The following is a 17542-nucleotide window of genomic DNA, read 5'->3' as shown; positions in this document are numbered from 1 at the left end:
CAAAGGGCAAGACTGGTTATAATGGTGGTTAGCAAAGGGTTAAAAACTTCTGCATGGAAGAGTAGAAACAGATTCATGTGAATCATGCAACCCAAAGAGCATTGTGTATTGAAAAATAAAAATGAGTAACAATAACACTTTTAATGATAATAACTTGTACGTTGGTTCTTACCTCTTCTTGCCTACTTAAGGATTTTGCTCAATATTTCTTCCTTCTCTCTTTTGCATTAGAATTTTTCGTTCTCCATCGGATCATTCCCATTAACAAACACGCTTTCATGTTATGCATCTCCAAAATGAATGAAAAATTCCTTGACCCCACACCTTCTTCCACCTATTTTCTTTTACTCCCATTAGTAGCAAAACTTCTCAAAGGAGATGTCTAGGCTTATTATCTCCAATTATTCCACATTCAGTCTTGAATCAATTTCAAACTTTCTTTTCAGCATTCCACTAAAACTGCTCTTGTCATGCTCAACAATGATCACTATAATGCTAAATCCAATGGCTAATTCTCAGTCCTCATCATACATGACCTATCTTGACGACCATGTGTCCCAGGTTGCCCAGGATAGTCTTAGCTTTTTCCTGTTCTCTGTACATGATTATTAATAGCATTCTCTTTCACTCTCAGAAGTGTTCCATTTTGGAATACAAATTACCTGATCACCTGAAATTACCTTTTTGACAGAGTTGCTCACTCTCTATTTCTTGAAACACTCTCTTCACTTGGGTTCTGGGATAGTCCTCTCTTTTCCTCTTACTGGCCACTCTTTCACAGACATCTCTGCTTCCCTGTTTAATTTCTAAGCCACGGAGTGCCATGGCTTAAATCTAAACCTCTTATCTTCTCTGTTACATTTTGTTGATCTCATCTCGTCCCAGACTAATGATTTTGACATGTCTATCTTCACTCCAAACTACTTAAAATTTTTTTTTAACGTTTATTTATTTTTGAGACAGAGAGAGACAAAGCATGAATGAGGGAGGGGCAGAGAGAGAGGGAGACACAGAATCGGAAGCAGGCTCCAGGCTCTGGGCCATCAGCCCAGAGCCCGACGCGGGGCTCCAACTCACGGACCGTGAGATCGTGACCTGAGCCGAAGTCGGACGCTCAACCGACTGAGCCACCCAGGTGCCCCAACTCCAAACTACTTTAAACTCCAGACTCATATATCCAATAACCTACCTGACATTTCAACTTGGTTGTATATAATAGATGTCTCAGACTTATTTCCCAAACCACCTTCTGATATGTCCCCTTTAATCAGTTCCTTCCAGTCTTATAGCTTAAAGACACTACATAATCTAACCATATCCCTTAATTGTCTCCCTGCTTATTGAAATTTAAACCATGACACTAACCTCCTTAGTGTTATCCCAGAATGTTAGGCACTCTTATTCTCTGGGACTATGTACTTGTTCCTTCCTCAGACAGGAATGCTCCAATTCCAGATATTCAAATGTCTTACTCTTTCCCTCTTTCTAGTTTCTGAGAAAATGTCAACTTTTAAGTGAGATCTTCCCTGGCCACCCTACTTTAAATTTGCATCACCTTCACAATCCCAAATATCCTGCCCTGCTTTATTTTTCTGCATAACATTTAAAACCATCTGACATTCTTTACACTTTTTTTTTTGTTGGTTATTTTTGTCTCCCTCAATTGGAAGGTAAGCTTCATGAAAGCAAGTGATATTTGGGCAGGGCAAAGACTTGAGGGAATTGAGGGAGGGAGTTTCATGGATTTCTAGCTGAAGGGCATTCTGGGCAAGGGGAACAGGTGACATTATACTGACTTATGTTTTAAAAGGATCACACTGGCTACTGTGTGGAGAAAATGCTGCAAGGGGAAAAGTAGAAGCAGAAGGATAGTAGAACATTACAGTCTTCTGATTTCAACACCAACGTGTGAAGAGCTTGAAAGTCATCACTCTCATCCTTGCAGCAAGGAAAAGCCACACAAACTGAAGATCAGTGATATTTCTTTAGACACATCAGAGAACTGAGGTTACAGAGCAAGTCACCACCCCCAAAAATGGAGACAGGTGAACATAGAGAATAATGGTCCAGATTAGTTTACCTGAAACAGAAGTTACTGGAGCCAGTAACTGGTAGGGACACTTAAATGGCAATTGAAGAATTGCTGGAGGCTTAACATGAAACAGCTTGAGAGTTTAAAACTTCTGGGGCCCAGTCTTGAGGGTATGGCATACTTTCATTAATTTTATCTTTAGGAGCCCCAATCAGGTTCTCCTGGTGAGGATCAGAAGAAAATCCCACATGTTTTGGGTAGGAAGAGAGAAAAGCAACCATATTGAAATATTATCGGAAGAAAACAACCACTTTGACATGCCCAGAGTTTCCGTTCTCAATAACAAAGACCCGCCCTCAAGGGAAACTACTTTATCAAAGCCTTACCTAACTTACAGGAGGGTCAGTTAGACAACTCCATCCTCTTCCAGTCTTCCTTTTCCAGATATAAAGTGTAAAAAAAAAGGCTAACAAATGCTTCTGAAGTTTAAAGCCCAAGGACTCAGGCCCACTATCAATGAGATTACTTACAAGATTATAGAATGCTTCCATCCCCAGTACCTTACTGCCACATCAACAAGACAGTGATATAGCAACAGTGGATTATAATAAAGAGAGCTCTTAGACAAAGACTCTATTTAAGGATCTCTAGGAAAATCCAAGCACAATGGGGCTGGGGTGGACAAGTAGACTAGAGAACATTTTAGCCACTGACACAACTCCAGTAAACAGTAAATACAGCTCAGCTCTAGATAAAGATAATAACTCACACTAAATGTCTATCTATCTTGGTTCCTTCTACCTGACACATCATGTTTGGTTTAAAACAAGTACTGTAAAGAATAAATAAAAAAAGAAAACAAGTACTGTATAAGGCATGCTAAAAGGCAGGGATGGGAGGGAAGTCTGAAAAGACAAACCAAGCATCAAAGCCAGAATCAGGGAAGAAATTTTGGACTTATCAGATTGAGAATTTAAAATAATCATGATGAATATGCTAAAGCTTCAAATGGAAAAAGTAGACAACATGCCAGAATAGATGGGTAATGCAAGCAGAAAGATGGACACCCCAAGACAGCGTCAAAGTGAAATGTTACATACCAAAACACTATAACAGAAATGAAGAATACCTTTAATGGGCTTACTAGCAGACTGGTTGAGGAAAAAAATCTAAGCTGGAAAATGTCAGTAGAAACTTCCCAAACTGAAATGCAAAGAGAAAAAAGAATGAAAAAAAAAAAACCCAATCAATATAATACCCAAGAACTATGGAACAACTACAAAAGGTATAACATACTTGTAATGGAAATACCAGAAGGAGAAGAAATAAAGGAGCACAAGAAATATTTGAAGTAATAATGGCTAAGAATTTTCCAAAATTAATGACAGACACCAAGGCACAGATTGGGAATCTCAGAGAACGCTAAGCAAGATGAATACCAAAACTCAACACCTAGGTATATCAGATTGAAACCGCAGAAAATCAAAGACAAAGAGAATCTTTGAAAGAAGCCAGGGTTGGGGAGGAGGAGAGAACACTATTACAATAATCAAAGACAGAGATGCTGATGGCTCACATTAAGGTGGTGGCAGTGGAGATAGAGAAAATTGGTTGGATTCAGGATATATATTGAATATGAAGCTGACAGAATTTCCTGATGGATTGGAAATGGGATATAAGAATAAGTAGAAGTGAAGAGAATGACAAGTTCATGGCCTTTAACATCAGACAAACCAGGAATTCTTCTTAACCCTAATCATCTCCTTTAAACATTACCTTCAGCTACTATTCCAGGCTTTCATCACCCTAAATACAATGTTCACAGGGTAAAATTGAGGTTATGATGTGATAACTCTTTAGTTTCCTGATTCTTGTCATTGAACCTTCACATATAAACTTCTCAACATTAGCTTCCATCATTAACTCCTTCATTCCCATCTCAGTAGAAGAGGTATTTACCATTCTTAACAAATCCCATCCTCCCCTCCTCTTCAGCTTCCTTACAGTCCCTCTTCTTTGATTATCCCCTTTCTCCTGAATCTTTTTTTTTAATGTTTTTATTTATTTTTGAAGGAGAGAGAGAGACAGAGCATGAGCGGGGGAAGAGCAGAGAGAGAGGGAGACACAGAATCTGAAGCAGGCTCCAGGCTCTGAGCTGTTAGCACAGAGCCCGATGTGGGGCTCGAACTCACAAACTGTGAAATCATGACCTGAGCCAAAGTGGGACGCCTAACCGACTGAGCCACCCAGGTGCCCCTCCATTCTCCTGAATCTTAAGCCTCTTCTTTTATGTTGGCTCCTTCTTATCAGCATGTAAACATAATTATTTTGAGAGAGAGAGAGGGAGGGACGGAAGGAGGATGAGGGGAGGGAGTGGGAGTGGGAAGGAAGGAGGGAGAGAAAGAGAAAGGGAGAGCGAGACCTCCATCAAGCTCATTGTGACTTCAGTTATCACCATTTGTCTCTTCTTCATAGCACAGCTAGTTGGAAGAGTAATATTCATTCATTGCTTTTACTCCTTCACTTTTCTTTTCCACTCCTCAGCCTAATACAATTTGATTTCATTTCACTGAAATTGAAACTGTACTCAATACAATTATATATAACCTACTTGTTGCTAAACCCAGTGGGTACTTTTCAGTCTTTACCTCCTCTTCAGCATTTGACACTGGAAACTCTCTGCTCCCTTGGCTTCTGTGACATCATTATCTCTCTTCTTTCATATCTCTATAGACAATTATTTTCAGTCTTCAGGTGCTGCTCTTCTATTTAGTCCATATACATTGGTACTTCTTAGTACTCTATCAATGGGGCTCTGATCTTCTAACTGTTTGTACTCTGTTGATTAACCTCACTGTCCCCAATTACCAACTCTCTAAAAGTAGGCCTAAATCTATTTCCAGCCCACATGTCCAACTGGTAACTGAACATCTCTGCTTGGAAAATTCAAAAAGACCTCAAATTTGACAAAACTGAAGTCATAATTTTGCCTCTTTGCCTGCTCCTTCCTCTCTCTGTATGCTATGTTTCATTAAACTGCATTCTCATCCATCTACTCACTAAAGCTCCAAACCTCGGTATCTTCCTATATCCTACTATCTCCCCCATCCTCACATGTAGTCAGTAATAAAGTCCTCTCACTTCTACCCCTAAGTACTTATTGAATGTGTCCCTTTTCTTCTGTATATCCACAGCTTTATTTCAGAACTTCATTTTTTTTCAAGTGTAGATTAAAGTAACAGTCTCTCCACTGGTTTTGGTTCCTTGCCCCTTTCATTAGCTTTATCTCTGAAACATAAAACTCATAACACTGATCTGCTTAAGATCCTTTGATGGCTCTCAATCCCTTCAGGATAAAGTCAAAGTCCTTAGCAAAGTAATACCAAGGTTTTTATAAAGATCTGGCTCCTGCCTACCACTTCATCTTCATCTATTACTACTCATTCCCTCACACTCACATTGAACAAGTTGCAATTCTATGGAATCTTACTTGCTTTTTGTTATTTCTAGACTTTCATAAAAGCTTTTTGCACTACCTGAAATATACCCCACCCTCCTTTATTATAAATAACTCTTATTTCTCACTTATAACTCAGCTCAGGCTGTCACCTCCTCCAAAAAACTTTACTTGATTCCTCAATTTGAGACATGTTCTTTTGGCTGCTCCTTTGGGTTTCTCTGCACAGGACTTACATTGATTTTATTTATATTATCTATCTATATACATCTATCTATCTATCTATCTATCTATCATCTATCTCCTTCTCCTCTCCTCCTCTTCCTCCTCCTCCTCCTTCTTCTTCTTCTTTTTCTTCTTCATCTACCTACATCATTTATCTATAGGTCTGTCTTTCCAATAATAACGAAACCTTTGAGAGCAGAGATTTATCTTATTCATCTATTATCTTCTCAGAGACTGACATATCTGCTTGGCACATAGTAGGTGATGGAAAAATATTTTATGAATGAATGCCTAACTGAATGTTTTTCTCCTTTCTTCAATCTAATCTCCAAACTTCTACATTATCTTCCATTTTTCATGAGCCAAACATTTTCCTTCCGTCTTTTTCTTCCTTCCTACCTTCTTTCCTTCCTTTCCTTCCTTCCCTCTTTTTCTTTCTTTTCTTTCTTTCTTTCTTTCTTTCTTTCTCTTTCTTTCTTTCTGTATTTTTCTTTCTTTTAGTGTTTCTTCAAGACTCCTGTTTTGAAGTCTCCCAACAGTAGGAAGCTTAAAAGTATGTATGTATGTGTGTACAGATAAACATATATATTTGTAGAATTTTTATGTTATTATTACTGGATTAGAATACTCATTAATTGGAGTCATATACTTTTGGAGCTTTAATTCTGAGCACAGAAGAAATATTCTGCTCTTTGTGCAAAATTGCTTCATTTACTTCAAGAGCTCCCTAAAATATGTTTTTCTTTCAGTTTATTATTTTAATAATGCAAAAAGAGAAATATACTCTTTTCTATATAATATACATATAGCATTTACTCTATCATAATTCATAATTATAGAAAGCAGGAGGAATTAAAATACTTTATTCAGGCAAAAGAATTATATAACCACTAAGTGCCTATACAAGGCAATTATATGAAATAACTTACTTCATGCCATGGTAATCATTTGGGTTGAAAAAATTCAGTAACAGTTCATATTTTTTTAGTATGAGATTTTTTGTTATTTTCCATCAGGATATGGAGGAAATTAAAATCATTGTTCATTTTATAAATGGAGAAGATGAGGTTCAGAGAGGTTAATGCCTTCACCCAGATCACACAGTTTAGATTAGGGGCTAATCTAAATTCTAACTAATATTTCTCCATTCTCAGACGTTATGCTATGAATAATAACAAAATCTACATTTGTATACTGAATTAGAGGTTAAAAAATAATTTCAGGGGCGCCTGGGTGGCTCAGTTGGTTAAGCGTCTGACTTTGGCTGAGGTCATGATCTCATGGTCTGTGGGTTTGAGCCCCATGTCAGACTCTGAGCTGACAGCTCAGAACCTGGAGTCTAAGATTCTGTCTCTCTGTCTCTCTCTGACCCTCCCATACTCTATCTCTCTCTCAAAAAATAAACATTAAAAAAATACTTTCAGGTGCATTGTCTTCTTTGATCCTCAAAATCATCTTTGAGGTAAGGCAAATAATACCCCAAATTTATAGATCAGAAAGCAGGGATGGGGTAAGGTCGGGCGGGGGGGGGGGGGCATGACTCAGAGAGAGATTAAACAACCTCTCAAAATTATATAACTAGTAACGATTTAGAGCTGGGACTAGGATTCAAGTCTTTTGGCTCTAAATCACACACTAAATCATACTAAACTATATAGGAATCTGAATCACTAAGTTACTTACAAAGATTAAGTTAGCTTTTTAAAAAAAAGGTTATCCTCTCCATTTTGTAAAATACTAAAGAATTTTAAAATGGCAGACTTTGGGGAAGTTGAATTGATAAATTAAAATACTCACTGAGTCAATTTTCCAATGTTTCAAAATAACTTTGAAAGTTGATTCATGAGTCATTTTAACTATGGTGAATAAGTTACCTATAATAGTATATACTGGTTTGATCAAAACAGCAGGGTAAAACTTATCATTAAAGGGAGTTTATCATTGGATATATCAGCCTGTTGAGGTTTGATTAAGTCTTGGGCCACTTATTAGGTATCTCGCCCTGTTCTAGGTGTTCTGAGGGCTACAGAACTCAGATACAAGGTAGCTGCAGCTCCTTGAGAGAATTTTACACCCTGATTAAGTAGTCTAATTAGTAAGCATAAAGCAATCACATAAAAAGCAAGTATAAAGTATAAAGAAGCATAGTTTACAAGTGCTGAAGGAATTCACAGAAAAGATCAGTAAGGCTGGAGTAGCAGGAGAGTGTCTCACCATCATACTGAGAGTAGCAGTATAGAATAGTGGTTAAAAACATAGACTTTGGCACTAGGCTACCTAAATTTAACTCTCAGTGTACCATTTACTAAATGTGTGACCTTGGTTGGGCAAGTTACTTAACCTCTTCTGTGCCCTCAGGATCTTCACCTGTAAAACGAGGATAACAATATTACATACATAATAGGATTATTGGGAGTATTAAGTAAATTAATATGTTCATAATGTTCAGAACAATTCCAAGTACCTAATGCTGTATGTGTGAATAAAAAATAAAATAATGTGGGGTTCCTGGGTGCTCGGTCGGTTGAGTGTCTGACTCTTGATTTCACTGAGGTCATGATCTCATGGTTCCTGCATTCAAGCCCCATGCTGAGCTCCACACAGTGCAAAGCCTGCATGGGATTTTCTCTTTCTTCTCTCTCCCCCACCCTCTCTCTCTCTCAAAAATAAATAAACATTTAAAAAATGAAATTAAATTAAAAAATAAAATAAAATAATGAATAATATGGATACATGGGAAAGGGTAGACTAGAGGGGTAAAGCTTGAAGCTAGGGAAACCAAATGAGAATATGCTATACTAATGCAGGCTAAAGTGATGTAGGATGGGGAGGATGTGACATAAACAAAATTTAAAGCCATCATGGGCTATTTTTGTGAAGGACTGAAGACAAATCCCTGCCCCTATAATTTCTCTCTTTATATGTGCTCTTCCATCAGCACTGCCTCCACCCTGTTCTTTACTTATAGCTGGTGTTTGTGGTTTTTTTGTTTTTTGTTTTTTGTCTCTTGTTTTTGTTTTTGTTTTGTTTTGTGTTGTTTTTGGACTGGTGTGTGTGTGTGTGTGTCCGTTTGCTTTATTTGTCTCTGTGTTTACGTGTCTCTGTTTCCTATTTGTCTGTTTGTTTTCCTTTTCAGAGATACTTCAAGAAACATGGGGTGCCTGGGTGGCACAGTCGGTTAAGTGTCCGACTTCAGCCAGGTCACGATCTCGCGGTCTGTGAGTTTGAGCCCCGCGTCAGGCTCTAGGCTCATGGCTCGGAGCCTGGAGCCTGTTTCCAATTCTGTGTGTCTCCCTCTCTCTCTGCCCCTTCCCCGTTCATGCTCTGTCTCTCTCTGTCCCAAAAATAAATAAAAAACATTGAAAAAAGATTAAAAAAAAAAAAGAAACAAATCAAAGCACACCTCATAGAGGGTCCAAAACATCACTACAAGTAGAGAAATAAAATAACCAGTCACAACAACAGAGAGCAAGTAACTCTCAAAAAAAACACCTCCTGAGGGCCAGGCCCTGGACAGTGTGTGATGCCCCTGCCCTTTAATACATGTGCAGACACATAAAAAGCTTTTAAAACTCATAAGGGACAGAAAACTAGCCAAAATGATGAAACGGAAGAATTCTTCTCAAAAGAAATTCCAGGAAAAAGTGACACCTAAAGAATTGATCAAAACAGATATAAGGAATATAACTGAACAAAAATTTAGAATAACATTCATAAGATTATTTGCTGGGCTTGAAAAAGGCATAGAAGACAGCAGAAAATCTATTACTGCAGAGATCAAGGAACTAAAAAATAGACATGATGAATTTAAAAAAATGCTCTAAATGAGATTCAAAATAAAATGGAGGCAGCCACAGCACGGATTGAAGAGACAGAGGGGGGATAGGTGGATTAGAAAATTAAATTATGGAAAAAGAGGAACCTGAGAAAAAGATTAAAAAATCCAGGATCATGAGGGGAGAATTAGAGAACTAAGTGATGCAATCAAATGGAACAATATCCATATCATAGGAATTCCAGAAGAAGAGAGAGAAGGGGGCTGAAGATGTACTTGAAGAAATAATAGCTGAGAACTTCCCCCAATCTGAGGAATGAAACAGACATTGAAATCCAGGAGGCACAGAGAACTCACTTCAAGACATAACTTGAATCGTTCTGCATGACATATCATAGTGAAACTAGAAAAAACAAAGATAAAGGGAGAATTCTGAAAGCAGCTAAGGACCAACAGGCCTTATCCTACAAGGGTAGACACATAATGGTAGTAGCAGACCTATCTACTGAAACTTGGCAGGACAGAAAGGAGTGGTAGGAAATTTTCAATGTGATGAATAGGAAAAATATGCAGCCAAGAATCCTTTATCCAGCAAGCCTGTCATTCAGAAAAGAAGGAGAGATAAAGGTCTTCCCAAACAAACAAAAACTGAAGGAGTTAATCACCACTAAACCAGTCCTACAAAAGATCCTAAGGAGGACTCTGTGAGTGTTGCAAGGAGCGCAAAGTACCAGAGACATCACTACAAGTGTGAAGCCTACAGATAACATAATGACACTACACCCGTAACTTTCAATAGTAACACTGAATTTAAGTGTACTAAAATATCCAATCAAAACATAGGGTATCAGAAGGGATTAAAAAAAAAAAAACAAAAAAAAAACCAAAAAAACAAGACCCATTTAATTGCTGTCTACAAGAGACCCATGTTGGACCTGAAAACACCTTCAGATTGAAAGTGAGGGGGTGGAGACCAACCTGTCATGCTACTGGAATTCAAAAGAAAGCTGGATTAGCCATACTTATATCAGACAAACTACATTTTAACTATAGGCTGTAAAAAGAGATGAAGAAGGGCATTATATAATAATTATGGGGTCTATCTATCAAGAAGAGCTAACAATTATAAATGTTTATGTACCAAATATGGAAGCAACCAAATATAAAAACAATTAATCACAAACATAAGCAACCTTATTGGAAAGAATGTGGTAATTGCAGGGGACTTGAATACTCCACTTACAACAATGGACAGACCATCTAGGCAGAAAATCCATAAAGAAACAAGGGCCCTAAATGATACACTGGACCAGATAAGTTTGACAGATATATTTAGAACTTTTCATCCTAAAGCAGCAGAATATACATTCTAAGAATGAATGGGTCAACTAGGCAATTAAAGAAGAAATTAAAAAAATATATGGAAACAAATGAAAATGAAAACACAACAATCCAAACCATTTGGGATACAGCAAAGGCAGTCCTGAGAGGAAAATACATTGCAATCCAGGCTTATCTCAAGAAACAAGAAAAATCCCCAATATAAAGTCTAACAGCACACCTAAAGGAACTAGAAGCAGAATAGCAAAAACACCCCAAACCCAGCAGAAGAGAAATAATAAAAATCAGAGCAGAAATAAACAATACAGAATCAAAAAAAAAACCCAGTAGAACAGATCAATGAAACCAAGAGTTGTTTTTTTTTAAATAAACAAAATTGATAAAACCCTAACCAGACTTCTCAAAAAGGAAGGAGAGAGGACCCAAGTAGATAAAATAATGAATGAAAATGGATTTATCACAACCAATACCTCAGAAACACAAGCTATTCTCAGAGAATACTATGAAAAAATATGCCAACAAACAGGACAACCTGGAACAAATGAACAATTTCCTAGACACCCACACCTACTAAAACTCAAATGGGAAGAAATAGAAAATTTGAATACACCCATAATGAGTAAAGAAATTGAATCAGTTACCAAAAATATACCAACAAATAAGAGTCCTTGACCAGATGGCTTCCATGGGGAATTCTACCAGACATTTAAAGCAGAGATAATACCTATCCTTCTCAAGCTGTTCCAAAAAATAGAAAGGGAAGGAAAACTTCCAGATTCATTCTATGAAGCCAGCATTACTTTGATTCCTAAACCAGACAGAGACCCAGCAAAAAAAGAGAACTGCAGTCCAATATCCCTGATGAATATGGATGCAAAAATTCTCAATAAGATACTAGCAAATTGAATTCAACAGCATATAAAAAGAATTATTCACCTTGAACAAGTGGGATTCATTCCTGGGCCGCAGGGCTTGTTCACCATTCGCAAGTCAATCAATGTGATACATCACATTAATAAAGGAAAAGATAAGAATCATATGATCCTCTCAATTGATGCAGAAAACGCCTTTGACAAAATTCAACTCCTTTCTTGATGAAAATCCTCAAGAAAGTCGGTATAGAAGGAACATACTTAAACATCATAAAAGCCATTTATGAAAAGCTCACAGCTAATACCATCCTCAATGGGGAAAAACTGAGAGCTTTCCCCCTGAGATCAGGAACACAACAGGGATGTCCACTCTCACCGCTGTTGTTTAACATAGTGTTGGAATTTTTAGCATCAACAATCAGACAACAAAAGGAAATCAAAGGCATCAAAATTGGCAAAGATGAAGTCAAGCTTTCACTTTTTGCAGATGACATGATATTATACATGGAAAACCCAGAAGACTCCACCAAAAGTCTGCTAGAACTGATACATGAATTCAACATAGTTCCAGGACACAAAATTAATGTACATATATTAGTTGTATTCTTATACATTAATAATGAAGCAACAGACAAATAAAGAAACTTATCCCATTCAAAACTGCACCAAGAATCATAAAATACCTACGAATAAACCTAACCAAAGATGTAAAAGATCTGTATGCTGAAAACTATAGAAAGCTTATGAAGGAAATTGAAGAAGATACAAAGAAATGGAAAAACATTCCATGCTCATGGATTGGAGGAATAAATATTGTTAAAATGATAATACTACCCAAAGCTATCTACACATTCAATACAATCCCAATCACAATTGCACCAGCATTCTTCTCGAAGCTAGAACAAGCAATCCTAAAATTTGTATGGAACCACAAAAGACCCCAAATACACAAATATTGAAAAAGAAGACCGAAGCGGGAGGCATCACAATCCCAGACTTTAGCCTCTACTACAAGTCTATAATCATCAAGACAGCATGGTATTGGCATAAAAACCAGACACATAGACCAATGGAATGGAATACAGACTCCAGAATTGGACCCACAAAAGTATGGCCAACTAATCTTTGACAAAGCAGGAAAGAATATCCAATGGAAAAAAGACAGTCTCTTTAAAAAATGGTGCTGGGAGAACTAGACAGCAACATGCATCAGAATGAAACTAGATCACTTTCTTACACCATTCACAAAAATAAACTCAAAATGGATGACGCACCTGAATGTGAGACAGGAAACCATCAAAACCCTAGAGGAGAAAGCAGGAAAAAACCTCTCTGACCTCAGCCACAGCAATTTCTTACTTGTCACATCTCCAAAGGCAAGGGAATTAAAAGCAAAAATGAACTATTGGGACTTCATGAAGATAAAATGCTTCTGCACTGCAAAGGAAACAATCAACAAAACTAAAAGGCAACCAACGGGATGGGAAAAGATATTTGCAAATGACATATCAGACAAAGGGCTAGTATCCAAAATCTATAAAGAACTCACCAAACTCCACACCCGAAAAACAAATAATCCAGTGAAGAAAAGGGGAGAAGACACGAATAGACACTTCTCTAAAGGAGACATCCAGATGGCCAACAGGCGCATGAAAAGATGCTGAACATCTCCCCTCATCAAGGAAATACAAATCAAAACCACACTCAGATACCACCTCACGCCAGAGTGGCCAAAATGAACAAATCAGGAGACTATCCCTGCTGGAGAGGATGTGGAGAAAGGGCAACCTTCTTGCACTGCTGGTGGGAATGCAAACTGGTCCAGCCACTATGGAAAAGTGTGGAGGTCCCTCAGAAAATTAAAAATAGATCTACCCTATGACCCAGCAATAGCACTGCTAGGAATTTGCCCAAGGGATACAGGAGTGCTGATGCATAGGGGCACTTGTACCCCAATGTTTATAGCAGCACTTTCAACAATAGCCAAATTATGGAAAGAGCCTAAATGTCCATCAACTGATGAATGGATAAAGAAACTGTGGTTTATATAGACAATGGAATACTATGTGGCAATGAGAAAAAATGAAATATGGCCTTTTGTAGCAACATGGATGGAACTGGAGAGTGTTCTGCTAAGTGAAATAAGTCATACAGAGAAAGACAGATACCATATGTTTTCACTCTTATGTGGATCCTGAGAAACTTACCAGAAGACCATGTGAGAGGGGAAGGGGAAAAAAAAAAGAGGTTAGAGAGGGAGGGAGCCAAAACATAAGAGGTTCTTAAAAACTGAGAACAACCTGAGGGTTGATGGGGGGTGGGAAGGAGGGGAGGGTGAGTGATGGGTATTGAGTAGGGCACCTGTTGGGATGAGCACTGTGTGTTGTATGGAAACCAATTTGACAATAAATTTCATATTAAAAAAATAATAAAATAAAAAATAAAATATGATTATTAAAGTCAAAAAAATAAATCTCATGTTAGAAAAATAAAATAAAAAATAAAATGAACGCTACACAAAAAATTTAAAAAAGAAATTACCATATACCATAATTCCTCTACTGAGTATCCAAGGAAAATGAGAATATTGATTCAAAAACATATATGCACCCCTATGTTTACTGTAGCATTATTTACAGTAGCCAACCTATGGAAGCAACCTATATGTCCATCAACATATGAATGGATAAGAAAGTGTGGTATGTATATATACACATACATATACATAAACACACAATGAAATATTACTGAGCCACAAAGGATGATTTGCAACAACATGAATGTACCTAGAGGACATAACTGAGTGAAATAAGTCAGAGAAAGAGAAATACTTTATAACTTCACTCATATGTGTAATTTAAGAAACAAAACTAATGAATAAAGAAAAAAGCCAAAGAAAACAACACTCTTAAATACAGAGAACAAACTGGTGGTTCTCAAAGGGGAGGTGGGTGGGAAGGATGTGTGAAATAAAAGAGGATTTAACAGTACACTTGATGAGCACTGAGAAACAGAATTCTTGACTCATTATATGGTACACCTGAAACTAATATAATATTGTATGTTAATTATACTTTAATAAAAAAAAAGCATAGTATAAAAACAAGGTCCTTTTGTCCTTTGGAAATGCATATGAAACTTTTAGAAACTTTTTCTGTAGAATAAAGAAAAAAACTGAATAGGATTTATAGAAAAAACAATGAGTAGACTTTGCAAATTACTTCTGGACTTTTTAAAACTCAACAAGGCTTTTTTATTCTTATAGCTTTAGAGAATTTCAAGGGTAACTATTGTATTATTATTTGGGTATTATACAGACACAGTAACTTGCAAATTGACCTTAAATAAATGTGTTAATGAAGATTATGCTTTCAAGTAAAAATAATCTCTATTTGTTTTTAAACCTCTATTTGTTTTTAAACAGATAGCTATCAGAAGCCAATGTAACTGCATGCACTTTCTTGTTGTCATTTGGAACCAGGCTTCTATTGACTACTACACTCATCGAGGAGCTTTAGATCTTTCCTCTGAGGAGGGGTGGCATCTGTTCAGGTTTAACAGACAAGAATTCATGGATATGGCAAAAGAAGAGAGAAAGATGACTCATTTCAACTAGTCCCAACATGTGCTCCAACAGTTGAATATCACCTGAGTCCAACAGCAGTTTGGCTTTGAGTGTTGTACAATACAGCAAGTGATCAAACTCTGGTTTGAGCAGATCTTTTACTATGAAACAGATTTGGCAGATACAGTCAACTTTCCTTTCTTTATCCAAACTAATATACTAATGACCGGTAACAGAGCTGATGATCCAAAAGAGCAGATAAATCAAGAATCACTTTTAAAAAATCACTTTATACTTAGCATTAGGATATTTTTTACCTACCATATCTCACTAAATTTAAGATGCTTGTATTTTCACATCTTTAACACAGCTGAAATTGGGATAAGTATAATGATCAACTTGCATCATTTTAAGAAAAAAGGTAAATACTGTGTCTTAGATTTGATGAAATATGGATTGATTTGATTATAAACCGATCTAAGGTACAAAAAATTCATTTAAAATACTGAAGCTAAATTTTGAGGAGCTTACTTATGAAAACTTGTAAGTGAACTATTTCCCCACCTTGAGCAGTTCAAGTACCACTACCTCCTTAACATCATCTCAAAACAACATTTTATCTCTGAGCATTTATAGCTCTTTGGTTGTATTTATATTAGGGAAAAAACTATATATAACACTGTATATACGTATATACATACGTTTCTTTCTTTTCTAGTAGAATATAAGCATTTTGATAGAATTATAATTACTTTCACATCCTGTGTTGCAATCAGCATAAAACATGTGACTTCTTACTATGTAATAGCTATTTCATGGGCATAAAAGTTACACGATAAGTCAGTCCTACCTATAAGGTATCTTGTCTGTGAAAAAATACTAAACTAGTTTTAGTTTTATAATAAATTGGATGGGTTGGCACAGCTATAAACACCATTTCTATAAAGGTATGTAGAATAGAGAGCATTTAAATCCTACCTTGGAGGATTGAGAAAGGTGACACTGGAACAAGGTCTGAAGGATGAATACGAAGTTGGAATATGGAACAATATGAGACAAAAAAAAATTCTAAGAGGAAACACCAGCATAGGCAGAAAAAACTTAAAATAACAAAGCATGTTCAAGAAGCAAGCGATATAGATACAGCATTATAGATAAAATATAGATTAGCAGTAAGGTGAGAGAGGAAAGGGAAGATAGGATTAAAGTTGAACTGGGATCATAAATGAAGGGCCTTGTATGTCATGCTTGGGGTCTTGATTTGAGTGTATAGGCAATGATGAGTTCCTGAAGATTTTAGAGACAACTAACCCTAATGGTTGTTAGGAAGACAACTATGTCATAATATTATGACTGATGAGTTAGAAGAATAGGGTAGCAGACACTATATGTTAACTGAAACTCAACACCCATTCCATATCCCTTACTCCTTGCCTTCCTCACCACAGAAAAAAAGTATGATTTGCCAATTTTCCTTGAGCTAAGTGTGGCCACATGACGAGTTTTGGTCAAGATATAGACAAGAATTCTGAGAGGAGTTCAAAGAAAACATTTACTTTTCTGATAATAGAGGGTCAGAATCATCTAGTACATTTATCCTAATTTTTCTTCCTATTTTGAATGTGTAGGTGCTCCCCAGAGAAACAACAGCCATTTTATGAATATAAGGTGACAAAATGACATACTAAAGAGCAGAGTGGAAAGAGAAAATGTTTAGGTCCTTGATGTCACTAATAAGCTACTGAACTAACTCTGTACTAATTCCATACTTGAAATAGACTCTTATTTAAGCTACTGTTAACGGGTTTACTGCTACCTGCAAACAGAACACATTCTCAAGTGACAGAAAGCAAGACTGATGAAGGGCAGATGGAGGGCTATTGTAACAATCCAGGAAGGTGATGATGAAAACTTGAACGGGAGCAAGGATTAGAGAAGAGTAGAGAATGCAGAGTGGATTTGAAAAACATATAAATAAGAGAGATGTAGAGACAATTTAGTTTTAAGCATATTCACATTGGGGATATATATGGAATGTAAGGTAGATGCAATAATAAATAACTAGAAAATAGGTCTATGGCTCTAGAGAAATATGGGAGCTGGAAATATAAATGGTAAGGAAATATAAATGGTGGCTGAAGCCAGTGAAGTATGTTGAATGAAAATGAGAGATCACATAAAATGAGAAACGATGACTAGGAATGCAACCTGAAGAACCACAGCATTTACGGGATTCAGAGCAAGAGAAGGATGAAGAATGACAAGATAAGCAGGA

General features: G+C 36.8%; 1 protein-coding gene across 1 annotated transcript in view; it reads right to left on the bottom strand.

Moving 5' to 3' along the window:
- Positions 1 to 6559: 6559 nt before the first annotated feature.
- The window catches only part of APOOL (apolipoprotein O like), an 85442-nt gene continuing 74459 nt past the window's right edge, over positions 6560 to 17542 (bottom strand). Inside the window, exon 9 of the mRNA XM_058714666.1 lies at positions 6560 to 8081. Within this exon, the coding sequence (XP_058570649.1) occupies positions 8047 to 8081 (35 nt within the window). The 3' untranslated portion in view covers positions 6560 to 8046. The remainder of the gene's footprint in view (positions 8082 to 17542) is intronic.

The sequence above is a fragment of the Neofelis nebulosa genome, chromosome X, assembly GCF_028018385.1.
Source record: "Neofelis nebulosa isolate mNeoNeb1 chromosome X, mNeoNeb1.pri, whole genome shotgun sequence".
In the NCBI taxonomy this organism is placed as follows: Eukaryota; Metazoa; Chordata; class Mammalia; order Carnivora; family Felidae; genus Neofelis; species Neofelis nebulosa.
The sequence above is the reverse complement of the archived record's forward strand: the minus strand, read 5'-3'. Positions and strand labels throughout refer to the sequence as shown.